The sequence below is a fragment of the Doryrhamphus excisus genome, chromosome 1, assembly GCF_030265055.1.
Source record: "Doryrhamphus excisus isolate RoL2022-K1 chromosome 1, RoL_Dexc_1.0, whole genome shotgun sequence".
Taxonomy (NCBI): Eukaryota; Metazoa; Chordata; class Actinopteri; order Syngnathiformes; family Syngnathidae; genus Doryrhamphus; species Doryrhamphus excisus.
This window is the reverse complement of record NC_080466.1, coordinates 27,211,536-27,238,114: the sequence shown is the minus strand read 5'-3', so window position 1 is coordinate 27,238,114 and position 26,579 is coordinate 27,211,536. Positions and strand designations below refer to the sequence as shown.

The 26,579-nt window shown below is 41.1% G+C and overlaps 1 protein-coding gene across 19 annotated transcripts in view; it reads right to left on the bottom strand.

Annotated features, from left to right (window-relative positions):
• The window catches only part of ptprk (protein tyrosine phosphatase receptor type K), a 123,270-nt gene that overhangs the window by 1,208 nt on the left and 95,483 nt on the right, over window positions 1-26,579 (bottom strand). For 4 of the 19 annotated variants that reach the window (XM_058045862.1, XM_058045894.1, XM_058045928.1 and 1 more), the window contains 20 exons: window positions 20,648-20,783; window positions 19,092-19,121; window positions 15,092-15,252; window positions 14,877-14,912; window positions 12,014-12,201; window positions 11,036-11,135; window positions 10,706-10,851; window positions 8,713-8,730; window positions 8,164-8,200; window positions 7,980-8,077; window positions 7,759-7,875; window positions 6,693-6,847; window positions 6,474-6,609; window positions 4,967-5,116; window positions 3,709-3,882; window positions 2,885-2,902; window positions 2,302-2,433; window positions 1,201-1,326; window positions 961-1,124; window positions 727-862 (listed from right to left, as the gene is read on the bottom strand). In XM_058045862.1, coding sequence (XP_057901845.1) covers window positions 727-862; window positions 961-1,124; window positions 1,201-1,326; window positions 2,302-2,433; window positions 2,885-2,902; window positions 3,709-3,882; window positions 4,967-5,116; window positions 6,474-6,609; window positions 6,693-6,847; window positions 7,759-7,875; window positions 7,980-8,077; window positions 8,164-8,200; window positions 8,713-8,730; window positions 10,706-10,851; window positions 11,036-11,135; window positions 12,014-12,201; window positions 14,877-14,912; window positions 15,092-15,252; window positions 19,092-19,121; window positions 20,648-20,783 — 2,258 coding nt within the window. The remainder of the gene's footprint in view (window positions 1-726; window positions 863-960; window positions 1,125-1,200; window positions 1,327-2,301; window positions 2,434-2,884; window positions 2,903-3,708; window positions 3,883-4,966; window positions 5,117-6,473; window positions 6,610-6,692; window positions 6,848-7,758; window positions 7,876-7,979; window positions 8,078-8,163; window positions 8,201-8,712; window positions 8,731-10,705; window positions 10,852-11,035; window positions 11,136-12,013; window positions 12,202-14,876; window positions 14,913-15,091; window positions 15,253-19,091; window positions 19,122-20,647; window positions 20,784-26,579) is intronic. The other 15 variants (XM_058045881.1, XM_058045919.1, XM_058045872.1 and 12 more) reach the window with 15 other exon arrangements.

Genomic DNA, 26,579 nt, shown 5'->3' with positions numbered 1-26,579 from the left:
ATAAACCGCACAGAGTTCATACTTGTACATGCAGTACTCTTGTTGTCAATATTACATGTATTACTAAGTAATACTTCACTTAATTTGCCATGCACTGTCTATGTATATAGTCATCGTAAATTAACACCTATATTCATTCATTCATTCATTTTCTACCGCTTTTTCCTCACGAGGGTCGCGGGGGTGCTGGAGCCTATCCCAGCTGTCTTCGGGCGAAAGGCGGGGTACACCCTGAACTGGTGGCCAGCCAATCACAGGGCACATATAGACAAACAACTATTCACACTCTCATTCATAATTATTAGAGCCCTGTAGCCATGACATAACACCCCTATAGTCACATTAACACTTTTATTACCCAATATTCATTCATTTATTAATTCGAATATTCAATAAATTTATTAATATTCATTCATTCAAACAACCATTCACACTCACATTCATACCTATGGACAATTTGGAGTGGCCAATTAACCTAGCATGTTTTTGGAATGTGGGAGGAAACCGGAGTACCCGGAGAAAACCCACGCATGCAAACTCCACACAGAGATGGCCGAGGGTGGAATTGAACCCTGGTCTCCTAGCTGTGAGGTCTGCGCGCTAACCACTAGACCGCCGTGCCGCCCCACCTATATTCAATTAGCGCTGTCAACTGTGGCTGTAGGCAACCTCCCTGCCTTTTTAAGTGTTACGAGTGATCAGAATCGTGCGCTTCTTCCGACTCACCGGAGTGTCCACCATATTGGGCTTGCTGTTCCTCAACGTTTTGACGGCGTGAAAGACGTCAACCACGCTCTGCCTCTTGGCCATCTCGCACACGATGCTGCTGGCGCAGAATACTCCGCTACGACCGCCTCCGTTTCTGAAAAGAAAAAAAAAAAACACACATGTATTTTGTACGTTGAATACATTGCATGGAAGCCATTTTGTCCTATATGGAATATATTGGCGTGCACTCACAGGCAGTGGACGATGGTTCTTCCCTCTCCCTCCTCCCCCTCGCGCTGCCACTGGTCCACCTGCAGGATGAGCTTGAGGAAACTTCTCTTGGAGGCCGGGACCTCCCTGTGTCCCGCCCAGCCCAAGTACTGGAACTGGCGGACCATCAAGTAGCCTTCCTGAGGCTGACACCGGAAATTATATGAATGGATGAGGCTTAACAATAACAACAACTGATCAATACGGAATGCCGCGACTCACCCTGGTGAGGTTGCAGACTCTGAAGAGCCGGCTGATCACATCGCAGTCCATTGAGCAGGACATGCATTCTACCTGGACGGGCCCGTAACGCAGCATGCCCTCTTCTGGCCAGTACTGGGGACAACCCTGCACAATAAACACACTTTAGAGGTCTCAATGCAAATGGACTTTTTCATGATGCTGTATATCTCTGGAGCACTGATTCCCAAAGTGTGGGCTGCGGCCCCCTGGTGGGCCGTGGTGGTACCGCAGGTGGACCATGAGAGGTTATTAAAAATATGATTCATTTTTGCAAATATTATTTTTTAAATATTTTTATTGTAAAATATTAATTGCATGATTAAAAAAAATATTTAGGCCTAATTAATAACCTTTTCAGTGTTATTGATCTGTCACAATATTTTAGGAACCTTCAGTTATGAAAAGTATAATTAATATAGTAATACTAGTATAGTATAATAATAGTAATAATAATATAGTAATAATTATAACAATAATTATTTAATAATAATAATTATATTAATTAAGTAGAATTAATTAGATTAAAAGTTTGGGCTTCCTTTATCTCCCTGCTTTCATTTCAATCCCGAATCTTCATAATAATAATAATAATAATAATAATAATAATAATAAATAAAAACAACAATAATTATAATAATAATTAATAATAATAATTAATTCTATTAATTAGGTAGACTTAATTAGAATTAATTAATTTAATCTTCATAATAATAACAATAATAATAATAACAACAATAATAATAATAATAACAACAATAATAACGATGATAATGATAATAATAATAAATAACAACAACAATAATAACAGATAATGATAATAATAATAATAAATAACAACAATAATAATAATAACAAAATAAATAACAATAACAATAATAATAATAATAAAAAAATAAATAATATTAATCATTTTGTCTATGTACTGTTTATAGGACAAAGGTGGGCCGTGGACATTTTTGACATTTTCAAGTGGGCCCTGAGTTTTGGAACCTGTGTTTGGAGCACCAAACGAGTGAAGAACCCATTGATGGGATGTAAAAAGCGCTGCACAATATGGGAAGATGAAGCCCAATACCGTACCTGCGTAAGGTCGATTTCATTGAGCATCACCAGGCTTGTGCATCCGTAGTCGTACACCAGACGCCAGAAGTCCTTGACGGTGTTGGGCAGAGGATGCTGAGTGACAATGAAGGCGGCGGGTTGTCTGTAGCTCTGGAAGGAAATCACAACCAAGCAACATCAGGACCTTCCGGAACTGAACAGGAAGCGGCCGGGAGACGCATTCACACGTGGGCGGGGGTTGATCGACAATACTGGTTTGAAGGTTTGGTCACATGATCATGCAAGCGGGTGAGGAGCATGCGTCACACGTATGAACATCTAGGAGCGTCAACTTCAAGTCTATCTATATCACATAGGGTTGCTATAAAGACCTGAAGTTGACAGTGGGATCAATACGCAGGGACACGTGTAGCACGGCCGTTGGATGACTTGTGGGGTCTAACATGAGATGACGAAGACAACGCGTGTGTACGGTATGTGAAGGAGGGGGGCGGGAAAGGGGTGGGGCGGGGCTAATGGCAAACATGGAACTGGCGGGCGGAAAGACAGCGAAGCCATGAAACAAATCCAGTATTGAATATTTGAAGTGAAACCCCATTACCTGGAACTCCTCTGACAGCTTGGTTAGAGAGAGGCCAAAGGGAAGTTTAACTATAACTTGGATCTGAACGCCATTTTGTTTTTTTTTTTAACAAACCGCACTGAGGTCCATCAGATGGATCACAAACCGACTACCTTTGCCCTAAAAGTTAGGCCAGTTACTCACCATGACCTGCTTCAGCCATTATTAAGTATTTTTCAGAAGTTAGCAGGATAACGGAGGAAAAAAAAAACTACATTTTGTACACAACATGAAGGTCACCGTGTCATTCATGCATTTATCCAAAACACACCCAAATGACGCATGTTGAAGGTCGTTTATTTCCTAATTACAGTTGCTTTTTGTCCACATCCTCCTACGCTCCCATGCAAATAAGATGTTTTGTTTCCATGACAACAAATGCCAGTAAGCCCAAGCTATGGCTGACCATGATCAAAGTATCACAGTCAGACCATTATAGTCGTTTTTTTTTTTTTTTTTTTTTTTTATTTAATGCGATGTCTTCCTTTAAAGCAAAACCTGGATTTGTCTCTAGCTTTCTTGTGCTTAAACCACAAACACAGCATCACACAAACAGGGAGGGGAGGCTGCATGTGTGTGTGTGTGTGTGTGTGTGTGTGACTGAATAAACACGTGCATTAAAAATAATTAGCATGTACTCTACTGGTCAAAGGTTTTAGAAAAAAACTCAATTTCCCATCTTTGTCCTGATTTAGTCCACGTTTGACCAGTAGCGTCATCATCGGCGTGTGATACCTTTTTCGGCTACTTCATGTTATTATTAACGTTGTCGCTAATACGTGTTAGCGCAAGCATCAACTTACGTCCATGAGAGCGGCGTTGATGTAGTTGCTGCTTTCGCCGTCTATCGTAATGAGGAAGGGGAGGCATCTGTCGGGAGGAAGGCCGTCCATGAAGCGGTTCTTGTCCTGGTTTCTAGGCAACAATGCAATGCTGCAGTCTTCGGGCTGAGGCTGAGGGGTCACCGAGTTTAATGTCTACGAATCAAAAGATGAGATGCAGGCATGAGTTTGTGATGCGGCTAAATATTAGCGCGAGGAAGACGAGGAGGTTCAGGTTGTGTTGGAGTTGTGGACGCTATTGGTCTGGGGCCAAAAAAGTGAAGAGAGAAGTAGTGCTGTAAAGCCCTTTTGAATAACAATGATTCAGGATATATAGTCATTCATTTGTGGTGGCCCACCACAGATACATTTGGACTGCCACAAATAGATTTGGTGAGAACCTTTTTTTTTTTTTTTTTAAACATTTTTAAACACAACTACGTTATGGAAGTTGCTCATAAACACATAAAGGTCTCTTGTCATTACAACTCCATACAGTAGGGGGCATCGTCACTCTGCTACTTAACACCTCATGCACATTTTGGCCAATCAGAAGCAACATAGCAATACAGTGAGATATTACACAGAGCCCAGGAAACGTTTACGTGTGGACAAGAGGCCAAAACGCACAGAAAAATATATAGTTTTTATTAAAATTAGAATTAAAATTAAAATTAAAATTAAAATTAGAATTAGAATTAGAATTAGAATTAGAATTAGAATTAGAATTAGAATTAGAATTAGAATTAGAATTAGAATTAGAATTAAAATTAAAATTAAAATTAAAATTAAAATTAAAATTAAAATTAAAATTAAAATTAAAATTAAAATTAAAATTAAAATTAAAATTAAAATTAATTCATTCATTTTCTACCGCTTAAAATTAAAATTAAAATTAAAATTAAAATTAAAATTAAAATTAAAATTAAAATTAAAATTAAAATTAAAATTAAAATTAAAATTAAAATTAAAATTAAAATTAAAATTAAAATTAAAATTAAAATTAAAATTAAAATTAAAATTAAAATTAAAATTAAAATTAAAATTAAAATTAATTCATTCATTTTCTACAGCTTAAAATTAAAATTAAAATTAAAATTAAAATTAAAATTAAAATTAAAATTAAAATTAAAATTAAAATTAAAATTAAAATTAAAATTAAAATTAAAATTAATTTAAAAAATCCCCCCGCCAACATAGTTCCAACAACAATCCTATAATGATTACAATTTCCGGTTACCTGGAATTCGTCCTTGAGATGTGACGAGTTGGTCTGTGAGTCGATGCGGATCAGCTCATAAAAGGCGGCTTTAAATTCGCAGACCGGAATGGCCGTTTCCCCGCAGAGACAAGCCTCTAATATGGCGTCATGGATGAATATGTACTGCTCCTGGAGAAGGTAGAACAGGAACAGGGTTGCCTTTAATCGCAGTGGGACACACACATGCTAAAGGAGGTGAGAAATAACTCGTCACATGTAGACAACGTGAAGCACAGGGTTGGAGGCGAGCAAACAAACGCTGAGTGAGTGAGAGGTGGTGGCATGGAGATGATGAATGACGACTTACTTGGGCTGAGGTTTTTTCCACGTTAGTTCTTTGGACTTTGCCGTGTGGTGGATTTGGATTCGAGCATTGAAATAAACGTCTATATTATGAATAACCATAATTAGAACAGTGCCTACTTCAGAATCTTTTCCGAATGACAGCAGATTGAGGTTCCTAACGGACGCCAGTTGGTTTTTTCACGATGGGAACTCTAACTTGGAATAAAAACTAAGACCTATGGGTCACTTTTTGACACGTGCCGTTTTACGGCTAGCATCCTGGTTTACAGCGTAACCTGATGGTCCGAGGTCTGCGCGCTAACCACTCGGCCGCCATGCAGCCCCGGTTACTGAGGTGAGAAACTAATTTATTTTCATAGCTGGAGCATAGAAAACATGTTCCCGAACTTGTAAATACCGTTAACATTATTAGAGCCCTCTAGATAAGAAATAACACCCCTATAATCACCTTTAAACTCGTAAGGGAAATATCTGTTGTCACCAAGGACTTTCATTCATTCATTCATTTTGTACCGCTTATCCTCACGCGGGTCGCGGGGGTGCTGGAGCCTATCCCAGCTGTCTTCAGGTAAGAGGCGGGGTAGACCCTGGACTGGTGGCCAGCCAATCACAGGGCACATATAAACAAACAACCATTCACACTCACATTCATACCTATGGACAATTTGGAAGAACATGCAAAAAAAAACATGCAAACTTCACACAGAGATGGCCGAGATGGGGAATTGAACTCGGGTCTCCTAGCTGTGAGGCCTGCGCGCTAACCACTCATAGTAGGATTATTAATGCAATATTATCGTGGTTAGAGCATGGAAACCCTGCTTAGGACCTTCTAAATACATTTTTTAACACTATTAGAGTCCTCCAGATGTGAAATAACACCCCTATAGTCACATTTACACTCCTATTATTTAGTGTTAGAATACAAAATAAGAGAAAATTATACATTTCTCATCAGCTAGCATCCTGGTTTACAGCGTAATCTGATAGATATGAGTGAAGAGCGGACATGTAGCGACACCAAGCAGACACCAAAGATGAAGATGGATGGATGGATGGATGGATGGATGTGGTCCCTTCAGCTGGTACCCAGTCCAAGTCCAAGTCCAAAGTCCAGTGAGTTGTTTCCGTGTCTACCCTAGCCATGTTGATGCAGATGGATGATGGGTAATGCAGTCACCTCAGTCTGTACCATGTTGATCCTCCTGGACCGAAGTGCCTTGACGCAGTTGTAGATGTCGACCACGCCCTCTCGCTCGGCCATGTCCAGCATGATGTCGATGACTATGAAGCAGCCTGTGCGTCCTGCTCCGGCACTGAGAGATAATAATAAACAAAGCGGGTCGGTCTTTATCAGTCTTTACGGCGTCTTTACACGTGAAGGTGCGACTGTTCATACCTGCAGTGGACCACAATAGGCCCGGCAGACGGCGGGTTGGAGATTTTAACTCTTCGGATGAAGGAAAGCAGTCCGGTGGCGTGATATGGAACTCCGTGATCAGGCCAGCCTGTGAAGTGGAACTGCTTGACTTCTCGCACCTCGTTGAAACCACGCTGAGGAAACAAATCATAAGAACAAAAAATACTATTACTATACTATACTAATAATATATCATGAATGCGGGCGGCACGGCGGTCTAGTGGTTAGCGCGCAGACCTCACAGCTAGGAGACCAGGTTCAATTCCACCCTCGGCCATCTCTGTGTGGAGTTTGCATGTTCTCCCCGTGCATGTGTGGATTTTCTCCGTGTTCTCCGGTTTCCTCCCACATTCCAAAAACATGCTAGGTTAATTAGCGACTCCAAATTGTCTATAGGTATGAATGTGAGTGTGAATGGTTGTTTGTCTATATGTGCCCTGTGATTGGCTGCCCACCAGTCCAGGGTGTACCCCGCCTCTCGCTCGAAGACAGCTGGGATAGGCTCCAGCAAACCCATGACCCTCGTGGGGTCACCCTGGGGGGGAGGGGGGGGGGGGGCGTACAACAATGAATCTTGCACACAATAAAACTAAAATAAAGTAAAATTATTCCAACAACATGCATGCTAGGTTAATTGACGACTCCAAATTGTCCATAGGTATGAATGTGAGTGTGAATGGTTATTTGTCTATATGTGCCCTGTGATTGGCTGGCCACCAGTCCAGGGTGTCTCTCGCCCAAAGACAGCTGGGATAGGCTCCCACATTCCAAAAAAACATGCTAGGTTAATTGGCGAATCCAAATTGTCCATAGGTATGAATGTGAGTGTGAATGGTTGTTTGTCTATATGTGCCCTGTGATTGGCTGGCCACCAGTCCAGGGTGTACCCCGCCTCTCGCTCGAAGACAGCAGGGATAGGCTCCAGCACATGTCTTTTCTTGATAATGTGACTTGTATATGTTTTTTTTCTTCATCCATTTTTTAGCCTGTGCGACTTATAATCCCGAGCAAATTATAGTCAGGAATATACGGTTCTTCTACTTACCCTCTCCAACGTGAATGTGCGGACCACATATTCAGCAAGCGGTTCCACCTCGACAAAAGTCACCTTGAAGTCGCCGTACACCTCGGCGTCATCCGGCCAGTATTTGTAGCACTTGACCTGGACACATAACAAGAGTAAAAAAACAAACAAACATGATATTTCCATTGGAAAATACTGAGCCGCATTGTGAAGTCCAGGCAAAAAGCGAAAGTGCAACGTACCCTTCCAACCTCCACCAGATTGGTTACCATGACAATACAGGCCGACTGTTCCTGCCACACCATCCTCCAGAAGTCATACACGGTCTCATGCACAGGACCTAACAACACAAAGGAGGACTTCATTATAAAACAATGATGCCTGGAAAATACTTCATATTATAACATGTACTGCATGTGTACTTACCTTGGGTGGCAATGTAGTGGCTTGGTCTCTGGTAGCCCTGGAAACACATAACGTGGTCATGCAACAATTTCGTGTGAGGAAGACTTTTTTTTTTTGTCAAAAAAAAACATGATGCAAGATAAGATCTCCATCGGATATAAGACAACCCGGAATATAAGCCGATCCCGATTCTTCAAGGCCCGTTTTTGGAAAAAAAAAAAAACATTTGAAAGACAAAACCAATAATAAATACTACTATCACCTTGCTTAGTTTGAGTGAATATTATATTATTATATTATATTACAATCTTTGAGTGGCATGTGCAGTTACCGGTCACGTCCAAAAGGCAGCGTAACGCACAAGCGCGGTCATAACGGTCATAACGGTCATAACGGTGCAAAGTGGGGAACACAAAGTAGGGCGAGATGAGGTGACAATCGTCATGCAGGCAAGATCCCCCCCCTCAAAAAAAAACAGCCTGGCCTTGAGCATTTGACGCCTGGTTGGGTGCATGGATGGATGTGTCAGGTTTGAGGAGCATGAGTGGAAGAATCCACAGTGATACTTACATCCCTGTACAGCCAAATCTACAGGCCAAGCCACAGGCAGAATAGAAGGAGTGGAAGAAAGGAGGAAGGAAGGATTAAGGAAAGAAAGAAAGCACAATAATGTCAGTGAGCGTCAACCAGAAACAGAAAAGTTGCATTGACATGATGGAAGTGTATGAACACAGCATGCAAAACAAAACCCAAACAACCAAAAAAAAGAATGAGATCGAGTAGAAAGGATACATCCTGCTATATATATATATATATATATATATATATATATATATATATTGCAGGATCATAACTCGTATATAATAAGTAGATCACCAAAACAAAGATGACATGAGAACATGGTGGTAAAAGTGACAGCAGGTGGAAAGATGAAGCCGATGGAATAAAGCAAAGATAAAACTGAGAACGAGTGAATGGATGTACAAATGGACTCAATACACAGCATAGGATGCTTATAGGAGTAAATTATCAGCTGGGTCGTCTTGCACCGTGAGGCGTTCAGGCGCACTTGTAATTGTGAGCTGTTAGCTGCTAATTGTTGTTGTTGTTTTTTTTAATTCACTTATTTTAATTGGTGTACCCCACTTTGGGAACCTACAATGACTCAATAGCCCCACTGGTGGTTAAAACTGGTATCACACAAATAGAACACTGCTAAGCAATCATTGAATAGTGTTACAGTTTAGTGTGTTTACATTCATTCATTCATTCATTTTCTACCGCTTATCCTCACAAGGGTCGCGGGGGGTTGCTGGAGCCTATACCAGCTGTCTTCGGACGAGAGGCAGGGTACACCCTGGACTGGTGGCCAGCCAATCACAGGGCACATATAGACAAACAACCATTCACACTCACATTCATACCTATGGACAATTTGGAGTCGGCAATTAACCTAGCATGTTTTTGGAATGTGGGAGGAAACCGGAGTACCCGGAGAAAACCCACGCATGCACGGGGAGAACATGCAAACTCCACACAGAGATGGCCGAGGGTGGGATTGAACTCGGGTCTCCTAGCTGTGAGGTCTGCGCGCTAACCACTCGACCGCCATGCAGCCCCGGTTACTTAGGTGAGAAACAAATTTATTTTCATAGCTGGAGCATAGAAAACATGTTCCCGAACTTGTAAATACCGTTAACATTGTTAGAGCCCTCTAGATAAGAAATAACACCCCTATAGTCACCTTTACACTCGTAAGGGGAATATCTGTTGTGACCAAGGACTTTCATTCATTAATTCATTTTCTACCGCTTATCCGCTTATCCAGGGTCGCGGGGGTGCTGGAGTCTATCCCAGCTGTCTTCGGGCGAGAGGCGGGGTACACCCTGGACTGGTGGCCAGCCAATCACAGGGCACATATAGACAAAAAACCATTCACACTCACTCATTCATACCTATGGACAATTTGGAGTCGCAAATTAACCTAGCATGTTTTTTTGGAATGTGGGAGGAAACCCACGCATGCACGGGAAGAACATGCAAACTTCACACAGAGATGGCCGAGATGGGGAATTGAACTTGGGTCTCCTAGCTGTGAGCCCTGTGCGCTAACCACTCATAGTAGGATTATTAATGCAACATTATCGTGGTTAGAGCATGGAAACCCTGCTTAGGACCTTCTAAATACATTTTTTAACACTATTAAAGTCCTCCAAACATGAAATAACACCCCTATAGTCACCTTTACACTCCTATTATTTAGTGTTAGTATACAAAATAAGAGAAAATGATACATTTCTCATCAGTGTAACATTACCATGCCTTCTAAACGTCATATTTGTACATGCAAAATTGAATACTAGAATAATATAATGGAATATAGTCAATTAAATACCAACAATAGAAATGTTCTTATAATAATGGATGAATGAAAAAGTCGGAAACAAAAACACCCAAAAAAAAAGACACCACTTGTTGATGTATGTTGTGAAAATGGTGAAATGTATAAAATGCGACAATGGATGACTTGGAGATGCAATTAAGGTATAGAGGCCTGACATACGAGCGAGGGAGTGTGGTTTCGTTGGTTTCTTTGGGAGCCAATAGTAGCATTCGATGCGTTTCCACTTACATCGATGTAGTTGGCGTTGATGTAGTCGGAGGAGGGGTCGTCTTCTATGGGCTGGAGAATGACCCTTGAATGATCATCTGCGGAAAGAGGCACAGGTATGGTGTGGGACAACAAAACGGGAAACGGAGAAAAAAAAAAGCCAGCGAGAGACAGTGACGCCATCGCGACACCGCTACGCCGTTCCTGACCATGTCTTCCTTTCCCCGTTGGCGTCTGAGTACAACAATATAACAACAATATATACCATATTGATTTGCTTACATGCTATAATGTTGCCATAACGGTTCTTGGTGCGGTTTTGCTCCTTCTTTGCCACATCCCAGGTGGCGGACTGGCCTTCAAAAAAACTCTGAATCACCAACAACAGAGACAAAATAAAACATACAATTAAATGACAGGCTTGGAAATATCACACTTGTGCTATTTGAGCTAGCTTAGTGGAAAGTATTTATTCATTCATTCATTCATTTTCTACTGCTTATCCTCACGAGGGTCGCGGGGGTGCTGGAGCCTATCCCAGCTGTCTTCGAGCGAGAGGCGGGGTTTACACCCTGGACTGGTGGCCAGCCAATCACAGGGCACATATAGACAAACAACCATTCACACTCACATTCATACCTATGGACAATTTGGAGTCGCCAATTAACCTAGCATGTTTTTGGAATGTGGGAGGAAACCGGAGTACCCGGAGAAAACCCACGCATGCACAGGGAGAACATGCAAACTCCACAAAAAGATGGCCGAGGGTAGAATTGAACCCTCGTCTCCTAGCTGTGAGGTCTGCGTGCTAACCACTCTTCCGCCATGCAGCCCAATGAAGAACAATAAAAAATATATGACAATAATAATATAATTTTTACTATATTAAACTCTTCTGCACTTTGTGTGTATGCTAGCGGCCCCGCCTCCACCCGCCGAGACAAAGAGGCTCTATAACTGAGAAAAGGGCTCATTCCCAGCTGACTTCGGGTGAGACACCCTGGACTGGTGGCCAGCCAATCACAGGGCACATATAGACAAACAACCATTCACACTCACATTCATACCTATGGACAATTTGGAGTCGCCAATTAACCTAGCATGTTTTTGGAATGTGGGAGGAAACCGGAGTACCCGGAGAAAACCCACGCATGCAAGGGGAGAACATGCAAACTCCACACAGAGATGGCAGAGGGTGGAATTAAACCCTGGTCTCCTAGCTGTGAGGTCTGCGTGCTAACCACTCGACCGCCAACTTACTTCATACTCCTCCTTGAAGCCGTAACTGTCGGAGGTTTTCATCAGGTTGATGTGCTGCAGAAGGTCGGCCACTCTGATGGCGGGGTGAAGCTGTCCCGTCTGATACGGCGATTCGGTCCCTTCACAGTGATAGCGAGGGACGTCCAGGAGACGGCTGTTCTCCGCCCCCGATGCACTGTGGTTCTCATCTGTGAGGGGGGAGCAGATGATGATGATGATGAGTGGAAGTTAACTTCTACGACCTTTGACCGGCTCCTAAAATCAATACAGCGGCTTGTTTGAAGCGTTGTGTTTGTTTACCTACCTGTGATTGGAACTACGTTTCCAAGCAGCAGAAAAAGAAGAGCAAAACGATAAGCTGGGAAATGGGTGGATCTGTCAGAAACGGTTTATGATAGAAGGGGGGTGCACATGATGAATCATCCCAGAATGGTGGTGGTGGCAAAAAACCCAAATGATCCCTGGAGACTGTCTGTAAGTAATGTGCCATTCTGGTTATGGCTGGAAAAGGGTCATAATTTAATAACGATTGTAGCGTACATGAAAATAAAGGCCGGTGTTTGTGTGCGGTGGGGGGGGGGGGGGGGGGGGGGGGGGGGTGATCAGCGTGTCTGCGCCGATTGACACGGCGTATAAGGTCAAAGCTTTGGGGGTTGCCAGACAACCAACTGCTTTGTCCTGGCGACTGCTTATTAACTGACACTGTTTATTTCGTCCACCCGATGCTTTCCTCCGCTCTGCGGACACGTTAGCTCGCTAACGACCGCTAAGGTTTGTTATGCCCTCGTCAGGCAAATTAACAGCCAACGTGACCTGACAGCGCCTTTTAATTTGCGACTTCCCGGGACCCCCGTGCCCCCTTGCTGCTACTCTGTGATGTGATTGGCAGAGACAGACTGTAACAACATCTTTCAGTCCGAATTAAAGGTTATTACGGAACTCTGGATCAACAGAGTTTGGTGACGGTGCTAATCCGGGGAGGCCCGGAGGGCGATGTTACAATTCCAGTTGTGTTGCACTATCAACTCCGGATTGGCAGAAAATGAATCAAAACATGGCAAAAACTAAAGCTTTCATGAGAAGTCACGTGGGAATCGAACAGAGTCGGGATACTCCAGCTGGCCAGAATGCAGCGGCAACACTGCAATTTTTTTTTTTTTCCTCCGCTCTTCAAGCATCCGTGTCTGTTGCTTTGCGGGACGGGGGAATTACATGCCTCTCAAAACAAGTCAAAACCGTGGAAATAATTAGGCCTCTGAGGAGGAGAATTGTAATTACACTGACTATCAAAAATGCTCAGTGGGAGACAGAAATTGTGGAGGGAACGAGGAGTGATTGAAGTAACAGTAAACAGTCTGATAGATGAAGTGCTTGGATCTAATGTGTTTTTAGGACTGGACAAGTTTTTGCGCATGAGATATTGATACATTGAAGCTGCTTGCTAGCCGAGCAGATGCAGGATGCAGATACTCTACTCCAGTGATTTTAAACCACTGTGTCGCTGCACACTAGTGTACCTTGAGAAACTGTCAGGTGTGCCGTGAGGAATTATCCAATATCACTTTTTATAATTAACATTTATTAATCATTATTTACAAATATTATGTGAATAGCCATGAATATATGGACCCGAATATTCCAATTGCATTTGGTATATTTGCTCAAACGGAAAGAATTGAACAGGGATGAAATATTCCTTTAACCAATCCGATTGAGGTATCTTGTATCCGCTCAAACGGAAAGTTGTCAGACTACGTTCTTCTTCGTGGTGTTTTTCTTCTTCTGTTGTTTATTGGCGGTTGGCAAGCAGCTTTCGTGTGCATTAGCACCATCTGTGGAACAGAATCTAAACCCTTCTATACGCCATTCACAAGTCCAGTTTTATTAAAAAAGAAAATATATATCTATATAAAACATGTCTCGAGTTTAATTATAAAATATTATCAAGATTGAATTTGATCTTTTCCTGTTTAAATTGATCCCGGGTGCGTTCTTTCAGCGCATGCTCAGATATGACGTAACACGCAGATCCAGACGTTCTTCACTTTTAAAAATGGAGGCCAGCAATCGGCACTGGACTAAGCAAAGTTTGTTTTTGATTCAAACTAAATTTCAAGACTGGACAGACAAAAAACTGGCAATACGGAGTTATTCCAACAAGTGAAAGAAAAACTCGGGGAAGTCGGTATCACGTGATGTTGATGTTTACGTTTTACTGGGCATGCCCTATTGACTATTCTGGTTGATTTTCATGGTGCATGTACTAGACGAGAGATTGGAATATTCCTTTCCATGGATACCATTGTTTCCCGAAAGGTCATTCGGAAAGAGAAAAAGTGGTGATGTAAAAACATGGCTACTGTGGAGTGTCTGTGGTGTAAAGACTGGCAGAGCAATATAATATTGGTCCGTGTGGCAACACCTACCTTGTTCCTCCCATAGACTTATTGATGCACGTGTGAGGTCACGGTGATATTTTGGAACATTTTTGGTTAGTGGTGTGCCACAAGATTTTTCCCAATGTAAAAAAACGTGCCGTGGCTCAAAAAAGGTTGAAAAACACTGCCCTTCTCTACTCCGCTAGGCTATTTTATACTGCATCTCTTTATAAGTCAAAGTGTCCACCAAAGCAGTGATAAATGAGGGATGTGGAATGGGATGGAGGAAGACCGGATCAGGAATTTCCAATGGAAAGTCTTGGTTTTTAGCTTCCGATCAGGACTGAATGACACACAAGAACATACAAGACATCTACAAACACGACGGGGGGAGGGGACTTCCATGTGGGGGTGGTGACGGGTGGTTGCTATGGGACATTTGTTGGTGGGAAATGTGACATATTCAAACCTAACGGGAGTCTCACCTAACACAGCAGTGGGGACCAGAGGATCGTTGGGCACTGCGGGGGAGGAAGCACCGTGAGCAAATGTTCTAGATGACGACTTACGACTCCAGAAAAATAACTCAGAAATGAGAAGAAATTTGGTTGAAAAAAAAGCGATGATTCGAGACGAAATTCCACCTAAAACCACGCTGACGTAACCCGAAGAGTCGTGAACGATAAAAGATTCGACGTACATCTGTTGTTGTGGTTATGAGAGTCCATGAAGGTCACCGCCATGGGGTCCTCGGCATGCAGGGTGCTCTGGTCCGCATAGCTGCGATCCATGGCGTTCACCATGTGCGTCATTTCCTGCCGCGTGGTTCCAATGGCGTCCTTACGCTTCTTTGCCAGCTTCCTGTCAGGAGGAGGGATGGAAAGACAATCAGGTGACTTTGAAAAGTCATACGTGAAGGTCATCAGCTGGCCTGCAGACCACTGCTTTACTGGGGGTAAAATAGGGATGGGCATGTGTCTAGGGTGCAGTACTGGCCGTCACCAGCAGAGGCATTGGTGCGCACGGGAAGTTCAGAGTCAATCAAACCGATATGGCAGGGGTCTCAAACACGCGGCCCGCGGGCCAAATGTGGCCCGCAGGACACTAGTTTGAGGCCCTCGCCTTGATATGAAAGTTTAATGTTAGTGCGGCCCGCGCAAGTTTGATATGGAAGCTGTATGGTATCATGTACCCAGAAAAAAAATATTACGTTTGATTAATGTTCATGTTAAAGGTTAAATAAATGTTAATAGTTATCCTCCCTATCCGTGTGGAAGTGGTAAGTTTTTGGCTTTTTAAGTTTAAAGGAAATAACTTGAAGGCTACCGTTTAGGTCGCTAGCTCTCTAGTTTGCGAGTTAGCATGTGTCTCAAGACCCTGCAGTTGCACAATATGTTGTAAATAAAAAGAGTATAAATGTGACTATAGTCGTGTTTTGTCATGTCTACAGGGCTCTAATAATGCTTTGTTCATTTTAATCTGAAAAAAATAATTTGTCTACCCACCAACTATATGTGGTTTCTTGAGTTTTTATTATTTGCCGTTTTATTATTATTTATTTATTACTGATTGATTGATTTTCTTTATTCTTGATTTGTTTATTTATTTTTCATCTTATTTTGTGCAGAAAAATAAAAAGTAAGATATTTGAGAACAGTGGAATGTTTTATCAGAGCTTTTATTGTAGAAAATTGGAACCAAAGCGAAGTTTTTTTTTTTTTTTTTTTTGGAAAACCTGATGCGGCCCAGTCTCACCCAGACCCGAGCTCCAGTGGCCCCCAAGTAAATTGAGTTTGAGACCCCTGCGATATGGTCTCATGCCCATCCCTAGACTTGGATTACTTTAAGGTCTGGCTTAAAAAGCTGGGGGCTGCAGGCGGCTGATTCACGATGCAAAAGGAAAAGGAAATACGGAGAGGAGGAGAAAAAAAAAAGAAGAAGAGGAAGAAATAACCAGGCAAGGATGGCAGATGACAAACAGTGAATGACAGCATGTGCTGGACTCAACTAAAGGAGCAGAGGGAACACAGGCTTTGACCTCAGGTTAGCCAAAGGAAGCTATTCAATGTTAGCGGTGCTACTTTTTCATCCGACAGTAAAAGTCCCGGTGGAGCAAGGCAGCAAGCGACACCGTTTATTAAACACATAACTGATGACAGGAGTTGCGTTCGGGGTGAGGACGTAAATAGCCGGTGGAGCACTAAGGAACATTTTAGGAGAGATGCATCTTAGCGGGACACCTTAATATTTCTCTCTATGGGCCGTTGTCACATCATATAGCCCAGTAAAGAACAATTTCAGAACTTTTTTTTAAATAATGGGAAGAAAAGTAACAGCGTGGACAAAAAGTGTAATATTATTCTGGGTTGCTGCAGTCCCTGCAAACAAAGGAACGGTTTGGAGGACTGTAGAGGACTTGGACTTCCGAGCGTGACTTGGCGTGCAGGAAAGTGATTGCACACAGAGCCATAGGTTTATATCAGTTCAGACATTTTCCTGGCTTGATTGGAATCACATTTGGAGCTAAACTGATTCAAGCAGAAATTAATATTAATAAATGATTCAGCTTTTGAAGAAATTGTATGCAAAGTTTGCTTAACGGTTGCCAGACTGATAAGAGTATACGGCTCTGACTTCTTCCTAGCAGACAGGGCAGGAAACATGCTGCGTTTTGGGATATTTTACCTCAAAAGACACCAACTCCACCGGTGGCCAGCCAATCACAGGGCACATATAGACAAACAACCATTCACACTCACATTCATACCTATGGACAATTTGGAGTCGCTAATTAATCTAGCATGTTTTTTGGAATGTGGGAGGAAACCCACGCATGCACGGGAAGAACATGCAAACTTCACACAGAGATGGCCGAGATTGGAATTGAACTCGGGTCTCCTAGCTGTGAGGCCTGCACGCTAACCACTCATAGTAGGATTATTAATGCAACATTATCGTGGTTAGAGCATGGAAACCCTGCTTAGGACCTTTTAAATACAGTTTTTAACACTATTAGAGTCCTCCAGACGTGAAATAACACCCCTATAGTCACCTTTATACTCCTATTATTTAGTGTTAGTATACAAAATAAGGGAAAATTCATACCTCTGGACAATTTGGAGTCACCAATTAACCTAGCATGTTTTTGGAATGTGGGAGGAAACCGGAGTACCCGGAGAAAACCCACGCGTGCACGGGGAGAACATGCAAACTCCACACAGAGATGGCCGAAGGTGGAATTGAACCCTGGTCTCCTAGCTGTGAGGTCTGCGCGCTAATCACACGACCACTATGCAGTAGTCTTGGATGTGGATTAGAAAAAGACGAGCAGAAGACAACAATAATGGCTTCTTCATGACTATTAAACTGGGACCGCCACAGATACGCGACCTAGCACATAAACACATTATAACGGGACCGTTGATTGCCGTTCTAACTCCATTAGAGAATAAGACGACGTAGCAGGAGGGAATTCAGTGTCGCCGGCTTAGCATTTTATCGACTCCAAAAAAGCGGCAAGTGACTTTTACTGGTCTTTATGGAGACAAATTTTGGCCAATCTGCAACCTGAAAAAGCGACCACAACTTCCTTGTTGATGACTTGCAAATATGAAATTTGCTCCACTTGGAACTCACATGGTCATGATGAAGGAAAAACCGGCCTCCTCTTCCTCTTCCGCCCCTGGCCCCGTAAATAAGGTTTCGCTACACATCTTAAAATAAAGCCTGAGACTTCCTGTCAGTCATGTCTTGACAAGGCAGCTACAGGATGGAGTATTTGTTTGTTTTTGTCAACAAAGCTATGCTAACCTAGCATGAGAGCCTACTGCAGAGTCCATGTAAGTGTAAAAACTGCAAAACGTCGCTTGTTCGAGCCCCACACTCGCAGCTCATTAGCATTATAAGACCCAGAAAATGGGCGAACTGTCTAAATTCCAGCATAAAATACCCTTAAAGGTCATTAAAGGTGACCTTTAACCTTTGTTCACACTTTGGTCACAGCCAGTGAGAGACGACACGGAAGTACAGAGGAACAAAAAAGTAGTCCAACCACCACAGAAGCAAGCGCCCCCCCCCCAAAAAAAATAAAACAGGCCTGGTCCCGATCCAGCGTCGGGAAAAGAGCGTCCGTGATACCTGTGACTTGATGGGCGGATGGATGATCACATGACTACATGCACACAAAGAGCTACAAGTCACAAGTGCAGCATTCTTTTTTCAAATAACACGCTCGGTGGGTGGGGGGGGCGGGTTGGGGGGCCAGGGCCGGCCCTCTTTGGCCACCTTGGGCTCTTTTTAGGAAGAGGTCTTGGACTTTGGACTGACTTTGGAGCATGTAGAGGACACCCGGGGGGGAGGGGGGCGAGGGCAATTCACTTTCAGCGCAGTCCTTTTTTTTGACCAAACGTCTGCAGGGCGTCAAACGGTTGCACGAGGATGCTGATTTTCATTCATTCATTCATAACAGATCTGAATGCTAGAAAATGCAGATGTGACTGAAGCGGGAGTGAATTGCCCCCCCCCCCCCTTGCCCGCCCTGGCGGGGCGCGTCAATGAGGATGGTTTTGGCTGGTTTTGGTCAGAGTTGAAAATGCGTTTTTTTTTGTCTTGAAAAAAGTATACTGCATCTTTAAAAATAACACCGACTAGCCGCTATCACCCAGTAAGATATCAGCAGCTGGACACGCCCATTTACTTACAGGTAATAAGAGTACGAATAGTAGGTCCTCCTGGGGTTGTAAGCCAATCAGAAAGCAAAGAGACATAGGGATCATGAATATGCAAATGAGGACAATAATGTCCCGTCCCAACCAGCAACAACAGAAACATAAAAAAAAACATCTTTGAGGGTCGTGCAAAAAAAAAAAAAAGTTAGCTTTTATCGCTAAGGGCCATGTCTAAAACACACAATGGAAAGACTCTGACAATATTACGTGACTGGAATTACTCGACTAAAACCACTTGTGATGTTATCTGCCATTGTCTATCCTCGCTATGACATGTTTACCAACCTAAAGCTCACTTTTTTTATCAAGCAAGCATGATGCCATAGTTTCATAATCCACCATTTTAAAGATGCAGTATTGCTCAAAGTTGAAAAAAGGTTCGGTGATAATGGATATTGATCTCCCCAGAAACCTTTAGAAGAGCTGCTAAATCAGCGAGAAAATGTTTTCTAAAAAAAAAAAAAAAAAAATTTAACACTCCTGAACCACACACACACACACACACACACACACACACACACACACACACACACAAAAACAAAAACAAAAAAAAACAAAACAATTGCCAGCTAATGCGTGTATCATTGCTTGATTTCTTTGAAGCTGCATTCATGCATTGGGAGCTTGGCTGTGCTTCAGTTGCAGCGCAGCAGGCCGACGCCGTGCCAAGTATCTCCACAACACACGGAATAAACAAGCCATCTCTCTAAGGTACTTGACTTTTTATCTGCAAAAAAAAAAAAAATAAAAAAAACTCATCCTGAAAAAGGACAGGTTGACGTGGCCTGTGTGGATGGATGCTGCGTATCAAAGAGGTGAGCGCCCCTGTGACGATTCCTTTCAAGCAAACTTCCAGCAAAGAATACATTCATTGATAAAAGTATGTAAAGGTTTCCCTGCTGCTGAGAGATGATGAATTATTATTATGTTTCCTTTATTTCCAGAAAAAGTGGAAAAAAAAACAACATCAAATAACAATGTAGACAGGTAACTTCCTTAAAAAGGACTTCATTGACAATTATCTTCCTAACTTGTAGCTGCGTTTAGTGACCACACGGTGGTACCAAATAGTTACAATTCATTTCCACAGCCGCTCAGCTTCTTATTGTTTTTTTTTTTTTTTTTGCAGGCACAATAACCTGATGTTATTATGTGTAATTATGCACATAATCGCCCTTGTATGTGGCATATTGTTTTCTAAAATGTCTTTTGTAGAGAATTAATTGTAATTGTTGTAAATTGAAATGAGAATAAACATTACTGGCATTTGTAACCAAAAGAATGTAACAATGTAATACACAAGTATTGGAATATTTCAGGAACTTGAGGAGTACTCTTTAACGAGTCTAGCATCGAGACGTGGGTCTACAGGGAGATCAACGGTCATGGTGGATGAATGGAAGATGGTGTTACTACAGCAAGTGGCGGACCAACACAAAACAAAAGAATGCATTTTGGTGCACATCCGTGCTACCCCAACCCCCCTCCTCCTCGTTCGCCCGCATTTGGAATTCTTGGTGATCACTCACCTTTTCTTGACCAATAAGATGGCTACCAGCACCAGCAGTATGAAGACCAGGACTCCGGCGCTGATACCGGCGATCTTCACCACGCGGTCCGTCTGCTTGGCGGGGTCGGGGATGACTTCGGGTTCCTCGGTGGCACCTTCAGCAATGGCGACAAGTCGTTTGTTAGCTTTGATTGCAATCAATAACAGTTATCTTCTGCTTAGCAGGACGAAGCCACAGGATTAATGATCATCTGGGATCATCTCAGGCTCATTCTTGCTTTATAAATGCAATATAATATCATTAAAGCAAGATCAAGTTTGTGCTCAATATGGAGTAAATATGAATATTCTTAGATGAGTAAATGCCATGGTAACTGTCAGTCATGAAGAGAAATATTCTCAATAATAGTACCAACATCTACGCATATAGTATAGGAGTGAGAAATACTGCAAGATGGCTCCAAAACCACTATGACTACTTCAGGGAATGTAGCAAAAAAAAGAGTTTGCATCCTGTTGAGCACAAAGCATCTGTTTTGATGCTCCTAATCTCTACTTAGTGATCTCATAACACCACAAACGTTTGTATTGCCGTATAAGAACATTAGTGTATTATGATAATCCAAATAATCCAAAATAAAGACGCGCGCAAAACTATATTTCATGGAGTATATTATCCATCAAAGCATAATCCACTGCCTACGCTAAATATCAACAAGATCAGCATAATCGCTTGTTCTTTTTATCTGCTTCTGTATTTTTAAGCATGTTATTTGTGTTCTAAAACCTTTCTGACGCTGGATGGGATCTTTTTGAAATGCCCCGATGCGACCCCTGGGATATTATTATTATCATGTTATTGGACGACCATCGTAGTACAGCGTCAGACTGGAAGATGAGGCACAACGGATTCTTACAAAGAAGCTTAAAGCTTAAACAATGCTCATGCATATATAATTGTCTGTGGTTCGTTTTTTTTTTTTTTTTGGGGGGGGGGTCATTTCCTTGATCAAATAGTTCTATGAAGTTGTCAAGCAGTGAGGATTAAAACCAATTTACAATATAAAACAAAACCAAACTCATTTATGCATGTTGTGTTAGTCCATAGCACACATTCAATAATTATGGACAATATAAGGATCATTTCATGAATAAAATATGATTTTTTTTTTCAATTAAGAGTTAATAACCTTTCTTGGTTGAGCAAAGGTAATGCACTGAGGAACCCCCCCCCCCCCATGTTTGCAATGTGAGGTCATTACTCAATATTACAATCTGACAAGCGGTATCATCTAACTTTGACCACTAAATTCATCACACAATAACTTAACACTCAAAAGGTGCACCTAATAAATATAACAAATATGTACAGTATGAGTTTAAAGTTTTCCCATCATGCATTTCATTTGAGCAAAACGTTTCACTCATTCATTCATTTTCTAACGCTTATCCTCTCGAGAGTTGCTGGAGCCTATCCCAGCTGTCTTCAGGCGAGAGGCGGGGTACACTCTGGACTGGTGGCCAGCCAATCACAGGGCACATATAGACAAACAACCATTCACACTCACATTCATACCTATGGACAATTTGGAGTCGTTTCAGTGAAGGACAATCAGCATAGAAAATTGTAGATGACAGTACAATGCTGCCTCTGTCCACCAGATGAGGAGCCAGATGAGCGCAGAGCCCAAGGGAGGCTGATGTCATTGCAGCGCCCCAATTAATGCATTGCTGAGATGCAATGTACCATGGGACAACCTTAAAAGGGTTTATTTGTACATGTTTGTATAATTATCAAGTATCCCTTTGGAGTGTTAAGTTGCTGTGTCATGAATTTGGAATTATTATTTATCCACTGTAAATCCGTTTCATTCGGGTCTGTATGGTGTTACTCGTTTCAACTTTGTTGTACTTTCGAGAAAGTAAACAATATTTAAAAAGGTTCCAAATCTGACCTCATGATGCGAGCAGTAGCTTTTAATTTCTGCAAAAAACATATCCAGGTCAGCACACTAACGCTGGCATACACACAAGAGAGCAAAGTCCCCGAGGCAGCAACAACAATACACAATAGCCAAGATGACCTAATAGGACCACCAACACTTAATCCTCCCTCCCGGATGCACGCTCCGATGCACACCCACTTGCAGACGGGCACCGAGAGAAAGGAAGGGACATGTCGTCTGACCTCTGTGACCATTAGCGCTGCCATTCTCCTTTATCACTGCATGGAAATCTAAATTCTGTCACCTCGCTCGTATTTCAAACTCTTCAGGCTAAAAGACAGAAGGGGACGGTGGCCTATTTAGGATCCACCCGTTAACGGTCGCAATATGATAACGCTGATTGTCCTTTTATTTAACAGGCGAAATAAGACACCATTGAAAATGGAATGGAGCCCCCACTTGGGGACGTGCAGTGTTCCCGGGGGGGAACTTTGCATGTCCATGTGTTTGGGTCAAAATAAGGTAGGAGATTCCAAAGTGTGGACTGGGGGCCATTTGTGACCCGCGGGTGTTGCTTTTTACTGGCCTGAGTCACATTCACAAGGATTATTTAAAAAGAAAATGGAGGGAAAAATTTAAAAATCAGTTTTCCAAGTCAAGTCAAGTCAAATAAAAAAAATAAAATAAATAAATATATATATATATATATATATAATTAATGATTAAATAATTATTTTGGTGCACATCTGTGCCCCCCCTTGTTCGCCCGCATTCGGAATTTGTGGTGGTCACTCACCGTTTCTGGACATTAAGAGTAAATTAATTATTTATTAATAATTAAATATCTATATAATTATATTATATATAATTATAATATAAATAATATATATTATATTATATAATATATTATATATGTTTAATATATATTATATATTATATATATATTATATAATATATTATATATTTTTTTATTAAAAAAAATATATAATATATTTTAAAAGTTGTAATGCAATGAGTCACTCACCGTTTCTGGACATTAAAAGTAAATTAATTATTTAATAATAATTAAATATATATATAATTATATTATATATAATTATATTATATATATAATTATATTATATATAATTATATATTATATATATTATATTATATAATCATATATATATATATATACATATATATATATATATTGTATTATATATATTTTTTTAAATTAAAAAAATATATATATATTATATATATATATATATATTTATAATATATTTTAAAAGTTGTAATGGAATAAGACAAAGTCGTAATTTTACAAAAATAACGTAATATTAGAGAGGAATGAATTCAAGAATTAAGTCAAAATATTACGGGAGTAAATTCATAATTACGAGAATAAAATTTGCATGAAGAAATCTTTTCGTTTTCGCTTGATGGACTGCTTCGAGACGAATCCAAAAAGACTCCATGCGACTTTAGCATTACGTCCAGTCAACTCATTCAGTTGGAATATTTTGGCTGATACTCGCCTGTGTTTCCTCTTTTACAATGTCACAATCAGATAGGCCATCTCGTGAAAAGAAATGGATTTATATAATAGATGAATCGTAATGACGGCACCAGGAGCTCCATCCCGATGCCATGCTGTCCCTGACTCGGCTATCTGCTCCATAACCTGCCCTTTATGGTACACACACACACACGAAAAATCAGCTTTAATGATTCATTCTGCAGTCATTAAAGCTGATTGTATTGGAAATAATGTCCCTTTTTACAGTCTAGTTTAACAATCCTTCAAGGTCTATCAGGGCAAAGCCGGGTCTGTCAGTTCAGTCAAGGGTGACAATACTTTGTTACTATCACACCGCAATGGGATGTGCACCGATTTCGACATTTTTGTCTTTTATATACGTAATCTATCACTACCAGCCATCACCTTTCACATAGAAGTGAAAGTGATAGTTGCGAGTATGTGTTCAGAACTGCCGCATCCATTTGCCTTGCATCTGCACACTAATCACTAATGTTGACGCCTCATGGTAATGTATCCATTCATTCATTCATTCATTTTCTACCGCTTTTTCCTCACGAGGGTCGCAGGGGTTGCTGGAGCCTATCCCAGCTGTCTTTGGGCGAGAGGCGGGGTACACCCTGGACTGGTGGCCAGCCAATCACAGGGCACATATAGACAAACAACCATTCACACTCACATTCATACCTATGGACAATTTGGAGTCGCCAATTAACCTAACATGTTTTTGGAATGTGGGAGGAAACCGCAGTACCCGGAGAAAACCCACGCATGCACGGGGAGAACATGCAAACTCCACACAGAGATGGCCGAGGGTGGAATTGAACCCTGGTCTCTAACCACTAGACCGCCGTGCCGCCATGTATCCATTTAGACACTTTTTATTTTTTTAAACATGCCAAGACTGTTTACACACTGGATTCCACTGAAAACACCGCCATGTTTTCCTGCCTATTTATCCTGGATGCTCTTCCTCCTCCCAACAACCCAAAATCCATCCATCATCCATTTATGAAATCTTTCCTCAAAACAACTGCATATATTCCGAGGTGTTATGGGGATGAAATAAGCACCTTTTTTTAAAAGCTGTGTATTAGTCTGTCAAACATATGGCCGCAGATAAAAATGTCACATTTAGCCTGTTGTGCACGTTGATCCTTTCTGTACATGCACATAGAAATATGATGCTCTCTAGCATTACAGTATATCTCTTAATAATCCTGATGTGGAAGTGGGCTCTTATGAAACACTCCAGTCGCTAAGAGGATGACAAGTTGTTAATGCACAACAATCTGTTATTTAAAAAAAAAAACAACTTAAGAATGAGAAAAGAACTACCGTAAATACAGTGGAGCCCCCACTTGGGGACGTGCAGTGTTCCCGGGGGGGGGGGGGGGGGGGGGGGGACTTGCATGTCCATGGTCCATGTGTTTGGGTCAAAATAAGGTAGGAGTCCTAAGTGTGGACTGGGGGCCATTTGTGACCCGCGGGTGTTGCTTATATATATATATATATATATATATATATATATATATATATATATATATATATATATATATATATATATATATATATATACACACACACAATTAATAATTAAATAGTTATTTTGGTGCACATCTGCGCCCCCCCTCGTTCGCCCACATTCGGAATTCGTGGTGGTCACTCACCGTTTCTGGACATTAAAAGTAAATTAATTATTTATTAATAATTAAATATATACATAATTATATTATATATAATTATAATATATATAATATATCATATATAATGATATTATGTATACTTATATATTATAAATAATATATTATATTATATAATATATTATATATAATTATATATTATATATATATATATTATATTATATATCTTTTTTAAATTAAATATATATATTTATAATATATTTTAAAAGTTGTAATGCAATTTGTGGTGGTCACTCACCGTTTCTGGACATTAAAAGTAAATTAATTACTTATTAATAACTAAATATATATAATTATATTATATATATTTATAATATATTCATTCATTCATTTTCTGCCGCTTTTCCTCACGAGGGTCGCGGGGGGTGCTGGAGCCTATCCCAGCTGTCTTCGGGCGAGAGGCGGGGTACACCCTGGACTGGTGGCCAGCCAATCACAGGGCACATATAGACAAACAACCATTCACACTCACATTCATACCTATGGACAATTTGGAGTCACCAATTAACCTAGCATGTTTTTGGAATGTGGGAGGAAACCGCAGTACCCGGAGAAAACCCACGCATGCAAGGGGAGAACATGCAAACTCCACACAGAGATGGACGAGGGTGAAGGGTGGAATTGAACCCTGGTCTCCTAGCTGTGAGGTCTGCGCGCTAACCACTCGCCCACCGTGCCGCCCCCATTATAATATATATATAATATATAATTATATTATATATACTTATATATTATATATATTATATAATATATTATATAATATATTATATACATAATTAT